This window comes from Myotis lucifugus, unplaced genomic scaffold (assembly GCF_000147115.1).
Source record: "Myotis lucifugus unplaced genomic scaffold, Myoluc2.0 scaffold_3107, whole genome shotgun sequence".
In the NCBI taxonomy this organism is placed as follows: domain Eukaryota; kingdom Metazoa; phylum Chordata; class Mammalia; order Chiroptera; family Vespertilionidae; genus Myotis; species Myotis lucifugus.
In genome coordinates, this window is record NW_005874155.1 from 1 (window position 1) to 8,583 (window position 8,583).

Consider the following 8,583-nt stretch of genomic DNA (forward strand, 5'->3'; position numbering starts at 1 on the left):
TACCTTATCTCATCCCCTGGCCTACCTTATCCTGACCCCCAAGCCTACCTTATCCTGTCCCCCGGCCTACCTTACCCCGTCTCCTAGCCTACCTTATCTTGTCCTCCGCCTAACTTATCCTGACCCCAGCCTACTATCCTGAGCCCAGGCCTACCTTACCCCGACCCGGCCTACCTTACCCCGCACCCCGCCTACCTTATCCCGTCCCCCCCTACCTTACCCCGACCCCCGGCCTACCTTATCCTGACCCCCCAGCCTACCTTACCCCGCCCCCCGCCTACCTTATCCCGTCCCCCGCCTACCTTGCCCCGCCCCCCGCCTACCTTGTAGACGATGAGGTCGTGCTCGCCATCCCTCAGCGTCGTCCCGTCATATCTCATTAGCTTCACAAACGCCAGTGCAAATATTTTCTCGGATTATCCTTGGCTGCAAAGAAATCGATAACCATCTCCCGTGGCTGCCGTGGCCACGTGACGTCAGAAACGTCAGACGCCACCAGGGCTACCTTGACGGACAACCTGACAGAACTGCCCTGAAAGAAGCATAAGTGGAGAGAGACCAGGTCGCCAGTAGGAGGCGCTTCTCCTGCAGGGATGGGCGGTGCCCGAGTCAACCTGTAACTTCCGAGCGAGCGAGCGATCCCCGTCAGAATCTCGGGGAAGTGCCAGCTGGGGGAACGAGGAGCTGACTCGAGAGGGAAGCGCCCAGGGCACCGGGAGGATGTGGAGGAAGAGCCTGCGAGACCGGAAACCAGGAGTGACGCTGGGAAAGTGATACTAAGGAGACCGCGTGCCCGTAACGCACGGACACACACGGTGGGAACGGGCAGGGTCTGCAGACACAAGGCCATCGTCAACGGCAGCCAGAGGGCAGCCCGTTCACGGCGAACACTGGCTCTCGATGGGAAAGACGAGATTGTCGATTCCTACTGGGCCCCGCGCACTGACATTAACCGCAGGCAGACTGAGGGGGAGCTCTTCTCCTGGGCAGGGACGTGCTTCCGCCAGGCACCGCACGCAAGACGTGTCCCTCCCCGCCAGCGAGTGTCTGCTGGTCCCGTGTGCGAGGCAGTGACAAGCCGCTGAAACAGGGAGCAAGTAGCCTGGTCACACGCTCCCCCCGCCGGCCTTGTTGTTCTTCATAGTTTATGGACTGAATGTGTCCCCCAAGTTGGTAAGTTGGGGCCCTAACCCAGAGGTGACTGTAGGGGACAAGCCGGTGAGAAGGTGTGAAGGTTCAATGAGGCCCTAAGGCTGCAGCTCCGACCCTGATAGGGACAGCAGGGCTCCCCGCTCCACATGCGTTCACCGCAAGAAGCCGCCTTCTGCCACCCGGAGGGGCCTCCCCCAGCCGGGCTGTGCTGACACCCGGGTCGCAGATGTCCAGCCTCCAGAACCGTGAGAGAATGAATGTCTGTTCGCTATGCCCCAGAACATGCATTTGGTTCTGGCTGCCAGAGCTGAGTCAAATAACAGTGCTTGTCACCACAAGACCAGGCGCACATGTGTGTGCATGCATGTGTGTGTGCATGCGTGTGTGTGCATGCATGTGCATGTGTGTGTGCATGCATGTGCATGTGTGTGTTGTGGTTGCTGATGGTGAGTTTCGCCCGCTGGACGGTGAGTGGCAGGGACAGTGTGTGTTTTCTCTCTGCCGCTTCCCCAGGACAGGAGACGGTGCTCGCCGGGTATAACATGCACAAGAGAGGCCTGTTCTACTCGGGGAGACGCCGACAGACAAGTTCTTTCAGATACAAAGGAAGTAAAACGCGGTGCTCTGTTAGGGGTGGCGGTGGGGGCAGGGACGACCCCTGCACGGCTGGAGAAGGCCTCCCAGTGAGGACGAAGGGCCTATGGGCCAAGGTGTGAATCCTGCAGGAAGCCGATGGCCAGTGCAGGGTCCTCAAGGGGACTGGGTCTGGCTGGTCGGGGGACAGACAGCCAGGGTGGCTGGTGAGGAGTGGACAGGGAGGCCCCACGACAGGCAGGGGCCAGGTCAGCTGGGGACGCATAAGAAGTCTGGACGAAGAACGGGATTCACGTGGATTCCTCAGGATGCGAACTGAGCGCAACATGGAAACACGGAGGCTCAGAGCTAGAAAACATCTTGAAAGGGACGTATCCCAGACTCTCTTTTCAGAGATGAAAGGCCAGAGGTCAAAGGGGAGAGGAGCAGACTCCAGCCACCCGAGTCAGGAGCTGAGATAACAAGTCTCATTAGCCTTGGCATTCTGGTGCCCATCTGTATCTGGCACATAGTAGGTGCTCAATAAATGCTAATTAGATAAATGAATAAACGATGGACTAACCAAATATAATAAAAGTAAAAGAGATGTGCCCTAGGAATCGAAAAAAGCACTTTGTAAAAGGGCACTAGAAAACATGAAATATCTTAATTCATGTTCAGGTGAAAAGATCAGATTCTTCAAAGTGTGAGCTGATGTGAAAAAATATAAAGCCCGTCTCTGTGAAAGCCGCCGCGAAGGGCAAAACCACGTGACCATCCCCGTCAGCCGAGGGCTCCCCCTGATCTCACTGTCAAGTGGCACAGAGTAAAAAGGGTACTTTTTTTAGTAACACTGTACATCTTCCCAGCAAGGGGACCGCTGCACTTGTTACATGCTCATTAGCAGCGATTACCGGGCAGATACAAATTTTACAAAGTGTCAGGGGCCACAGAGGGCCACGTGCTGCAGAAGCCGGCCCCCGACCAGCAGGGGACATTAGCTCCTCACAGGCCGGGCCCCAAAGCCACACATCTGCTGGCGCCCCTGTAACACGGGAGCTGCTGGCTCTGGAGTTGCTAACGAGCTGCTGGAGCGTGTCCGATAGTCACATCAGCAGCAAACTTTCCAACCCCGCGGGCGGGCGGACCCCAGCCTGAGAGATCGCATTGCCTGCTCCCCGAGGGGGAGAGCAGCTCGCACTGTGCTGGGAGGGGAGGTGCACTGTGGCCTCGGTTTTCCCACTTCCGACCCCGCGTGTCTGCAGACGGGGCCGCGGGGAGGCCCCGGGCCACCATCCTCCCGGCAGCTGACAGCTCGGGATTCATCGGCAACACGCTCTGGATGCTCCACACGTCCCCGAGCCCCCACACGCTGTGGCCGGGGAGACTTCATTAATTATACAAATGTGTCATAGATGTCGGGTGATAGCATCTTGTCTATAATGAGTGCTTAAAACTGACAGGAAAAACAAGGATTCTGAAAATTAAAATGCTACGGAAGATACCCCTCCGCCCTAGTGTGATTTGTTAATTAGAGAGAATGAGCTCGCTGTAAGGGGGAGCGTGCTCACACTGTGAGACGAGACCGCGGTGGATTCGAGAACCGTGCCCCTGCCCCCCAGCGCCCCTCCCTACCTGCTCCCTGCAGCCCCCTCGGCGTGCGCCGGCCCACTCCCGCCCCTGCCATTCCACGCATGCGGGGAGCCAGCCCCCACGGCCTTGCCTGAGAACGTACCTGACCCCAAAGTGCCCCCCCCATGCATGTACCCCCCTCTGCTCACCCCACTCCTCTGCTCACAGGATTCCCCAAGATGCCCTTCTCTACTTGGCTCTTACAAGCTGGCCTCGGCCCTCAACTCCAACCTCAGTTCTGCAGGAGAACCCACTCCATGAGTTGTGTATACAGCAGGCGCCAAATAAAGACCAGGTGATGAAAGTGGCCTGGCTCCTCCGGAGGCGTGGGAGCACGATGCTCAGGCACACAGGCCGGGTCGGAGCCAGAGCCCTTCCCCGACTAACGAGGTGACTCTGGGCCCCTGTGGAGGGGTCTGAGCCTCCGTTTCCTCATCATCGTGTGGAGTTTTGATCACATGGAACCATGTGGGATTGCTGTGAGGACTAATTACAGGACAGAGAGACCTCCGTGCCAGCAGCACAGTACGAGCACAGCCAATGTTGGTGAACATCCATTCATGGCTGTGCTTACCCAGGGCCGGCGGGAGGGCCGCACACAATTAGCAGAGCCCGGCCAGCTGCCGGGGGCCAGGGCATGGCCCTACAGCAGGCTGCCATGGTGGGCAGGGATCCCCAAGCTGCCAGCCTTCACCCCTGCTTCTCGCACTGGACTTGAACCCTGACCCTTTTAGCTGGACCCCAGCTCTGCTTCGACACCGGGGCCGCCCCGACAGGCCTCAAGGGGTTCGAGGCCACACACGGAGCAGGAAGAGCCAGGTTTTGAAATCTCCCCCTGCCTCAGTGACTTTTCTGACGGATGGACCAGCATTACAAGCCGGAATGGATGGGAGGGATTCACAAGAACAGCAAGTAGCAGCACCTCCTCCGAAACATTGGAGAAGAAAATGAAGATCTCCCACGATGGGCTCAGGGAAATGTCGTTAACACTCCCCAGGGCATGAGCTGAAGACTGAGACCTCACTGTGTTTGGGGAACCAAGTTCCAGAACTATCCAGAACTTTCCAGAACAGTCTAGAACCGTAGTTGGCAAACTGCGGCTCGCGAGCCACATGCGGCTCTTTGGCCCCTTGAGTGTGGCTCTTCCTAAGCCTTAGGAGTACCCTAATTAAGTTAATAACAATGTACCTACCTATATAGTTTAAGTTTAGAAAATTTGGCTCTCCAAAGAAATTTCAATCGTTGTACTGTTGATATTTGGCTCTGTTGGCTAATGAGTTTGCCGACCACGGGCCTAGAACATGGGCAGCCTCCTGAGCCTGCCCCCTAGTTTTCCGCTGACCGACCCGGGATAGCACAGTGGTTACTCACAGTCCTGCGAGGAGCGGTGGCGGAAGGTGAAGCGGAGGTGACTGCGGTTGACGTCCTCGATGGGGATGGCCACCTTGAGAAAGTGAAAAGGGAAGTGTATGTAAGCACCGCTGGCGCGGTCTCCTCGCAGGGGCAGCGCTGTCCCCGGGAGCGCGGGGGAGGGATGCCTAACCCCTGGGCGCTGTCCCAAAGGCAGCGGCCTCTGGAACCGGAGGTAACACTGTGAAGGGTGCCCGGGACTCTGTGAGGGCCCTCAAGGTTCTTAAAGGCTCTGACCCTACTGCTAAGATTCTGGGTTTAAAACCGACTTTTCTGTCCTCAGCCCGACCCCAGGCGTCCGGCTTCCCCGGCGGCTGCAGGGCCTGTCCCGGCGGCAGGGTGAAAGCGTTCTTGTTGTGACTGACGGTGAAGCAAAAAGAGCGACTGCACGGCCGCTCGGCCAAGACTGCCCTCGCCCTCCCCTCGCACATCTGCAGCCACAGCCGCCGCGGGCACTGTAACAGGCATGGCAGTGCCAGGGGACGGACCATCTCCCATGGCCTCTGATAGCCTCCCCTCCCCTCCATTTGCTGTAAGGGCAGCATTTCCTACATAATCCAGACCCGGGAGGAGAAACACAACAGCTGTCGTTCAGGGACTCTCTCATTTGTCTCCGTGAAAGTCCTACTTTTCTGTTAAAAGGAAATGAGAGGGAATGTATCCCAAGAAACGCCCGCATGGCTCCTTAGCGACCTCGCGTGACTTGGCGGGAGGCTCAGGTGCCCTTCGCGGGCGGCCCCTGGGGTGGGAGGAGGGGACTTCCCTAGCTCAGATGAGCGTTTCACCACGGACCCCGAGGGACGAAACGGCCACGTCAACGATACCTTCACGGTCTCGAACCAGCGCGGCTGCTTGACCTGGTAGTAAATGACGGACTTGTACTCGGAAATGGCCCCGTCGCCGGCGCCCGGGAAGATGACGTGCTAAGAGAGAGGGCACAGGACTCCATCAGGCCTCAGAGCTCGGCCCGCGTCCTCCCCACCTCCCGCCCCGTGAGCCGAGCCCGAGGGAGGAGAGAGCGCCCGGGAATGCCAATCACCCGCTGCCCATGGCGCGCTCCCAGCGATGCCCGCGGCCAGCATCAACCCCACTCCCAGACTGTAGGGGCCAAGCCACCTGGGATTGCTGTCCCCCACCCTTCTCACCCTCACCCCTAACGACGCCCACAGGAGGGCTGCAGAACGCTGCCTGATTCCCTCGGTAGGGCCCCCGAATAAAGGGCTCCAGACAAAATGTAGGAGGCGGTAACACTCCCTGCAGGTTGTCCCCAGCTTGAACGCTGACCACTCGGCACTGCCCGCTGGGACAGGGCACAGAGCCACCCGGAGAGAAGGGTGGCCCCTCCTCCTGGCAGAGCTGGGCCCCAGGTGCCCTCACAGGGCACGGCCCTCAGCCACGGTCCACAGAGCCAGCTTGGCAGGGGCTGGGACACCTGCCTTGGCTTAGCCTCCGGTCACAGAGGAGGCCACGGCCTCTGGGCACGTCCCAGGGCCCCGAGTCCCGCAGCTGCTGTGGCCACTCAGGAGGGGGCCTTGGTCCCACCACCACCTGGCCGACTCCGTGCTGTTACAGGTCAGACGTCCAAGTTCAAACCCAGTTCCACCTCTCGCCTGCGCTCTGACCTGAACAAGTGAATTGGTTTCCCTGGACACCAAGTTCCCTCGTGTCTCCAATGAGCTAACAGCGGTATCTGAACTTCCAGGCCGCTGCCAGGACCCCGCGGAAACCCGCGTCCAGGGCAGCAGGAGAAGGGAAGGAAGACCAGGCCCCGGGCGCCCCCGAATCAGGAGCAGGTCTTTCCTAGTCTGTGCAGAGGTCAGAGGTGAACACCTGGAAGCAACACTAAACGCTACAGTTAACTTCGTAATAGTCAGTACCTCCAGCCGCTTGCCGTCTTCATCGTAAACAGACACCGTAACTTCCACGTTCTTCGCCGTGGTTTTGCTTCCTTTATCGAAATCTCCTTGGACTAATGTCACGTAGATGTCATTTCGAACATCACCTGGCGGGGGGAGGGGAATTACACCTTGAAAACCAATCAATCCGTCATCCATTGTGTAAACGGGAATTCTGCAAAAGGGTCTAACGCGTTAGCTCTCCTAGCTGAGCGTTATGAATGCTGCGTTAGAGGGTCACAAAATACTTCCCACGAAATAGTCTCCGCCTATCGAGGCACGACAAGGGCAATTTCATCATCATGGTGAGAGTGCGAGAAAGAGGGAACAGGCCAAGGCCGCGAACTATCTGCTGGGTCTTGTCTTGCCCTGGGCAGAGGCGCCCCACCCCTCTGGGGGGCCCACGCCCTGAGCAGACCGAATGCTGGCGGTGTCTGCAAGGACTCAGCCCCTCTGTGTCCATGGCGCCCTGGGCCCCTGTCGCCACCCGTCAGACCACTGGCTGTGGTCATAGTCCCGGTGCCAAGGAATATCACTGACATCAACCAGGACACCAAGGACAACGGGGAAGGGGGGCCTCTTGTGCGTTTTACTAGGAGCTGAGCAAAAAGCTGACGAACAATTCAAACCACAAGCCCTGTCCAGCGAGTGGCCTGGGATCAGGGATCAGGGATCAGGGATGCGTCAGGAGAGAAACCTTCTGCCTGGTTCTCCCTCCCTCCTGGGGGGCAGCTGCCAGGAGCCTGAACGGGGACCCCGAGGAGCAGGAGAATAAACAGACCTGTGGGTCTTTTTAAGGGAGAGGGAGGGACAGAAACATCAGTGATGAGAGAGAATCATGGATCGGCTGCCTCCTGCACGCCCCACACTGGAGATCGAGCCCGCAACCCGGGCACGTGCCCTGACCAGGAATGGAACCATGACCTCCTGGTTCATAGGTCAATGCTCAACCACTGAGGCCAGGGATGTCTTATTCTTTTTTTTTTTATTCAAGTGCAGTTGGCATTCAATACAGACCTGTGCATTTAAAGTGAGATGGGACATAAATTGTACAAAAGAAAAAAAAAAAAAGCAACTAATGAGCTCAAGACATCCCTCGCACTGAGCACAGAGGAAGCCCTGACAGGGGCCCGACGGGGAGAACTTAGCGAAGCTTCGTTAGCTGCGTGATGTGGTGACTGCTCCTCACTGTCAGGCGGCCACACCCTCGGGTGCCCCACCCTGTCCCTCAGGGGACGCGGGAACAGTTTCGTCCTGAGTAGCAACAGCCCGCTCTGGGCCAAGGACAAGGATCCCTTAAGAAGTTTCCTTGCTTTCTATGTTGTTGTTGTTTTCTGCTCTATTCTGCTTTTCATAGATCCAAGGATGAAATTAAGCTTTCATTTCAAAGTCGTTATGATACGAATCCCAGCGGTCACTAGGGCAGCCGCAGCAGCTGCTGGGGATGGAAGCAGCACACCAGGACCCTGACCCTGAGCGTCGTTGGGAATGACGGGGCACAGGGCGGGGCTGGACGCACGGCTGCGGGCCCAGGACCCGCAGCCGCCCAGTGAGCTGTGCGACCTGGGACAGTCACCTAGCCTCCCACCCACTTAGCCACCCACTGCTGTCATCCGAAAGGCAGGGTGGGCTGCGGGGTCCCTCAGCCTGAAAGGTTTATCGAGGCACAAATAAACCCGAAGGCTTCCCGAGCCCCCAGAGGCCCCGCTAGCCAGAGACCACCACACTGTGAGTGCAAAACGTCAAGGTCGCCTCTCCCGCTGGCCCGAAAAATGCCCACTGCGGGCCGCCTGAGGAGACCCACAGCTCGGGCTCTTCTCAAGAAGATGCAGCTCGTGCTTCTGCTCCACAGCTTCCATCGTAGGAGAAGCCGGGAGGATGCTGTGGGACCTTCTTAAGAAGGTTGCTTGCTATTTCTCAT

At 58.2% G+C, this 8,583-nt stretch overlaps 1 protein-coding gene across 1 annotated transcript in view; it reads right to left on the bottom strand.

Annotated features, from left to right (window-relative positions):
- Positions 1-328: 328 nt before the first annotated feature.
- The window catches only part of LOC102434808 (dedicator of cytokinesis protein 1-like), a 16,619-nt gene continuing 8,364 nt past the window's right edge, over positions 329-8,583 (bottom strand). Inside the window, exons 5-8 of the mRNA XM_023749130.1 lie at positions 6,645-6,769; positions 5,592-5,690; positions 4,729-4,801; positions 329-426 (exon numbers count right to left, since the gene is read on the bottom strand). Of these exons, the coding sequence (XP_023604898.1) occupies positions 386-426; positions 4,729-4,801; positions 5,592-5,690; positions 6,645-6,769 (338 nt within the window). The 3' untranslated portion in view covers positions 329-385. The remainder of the gene's footprint in view (positions 427-4,728; positions 4,802-5,591; positions 5,691-6,644; positions 6,770-8,583) is intronic.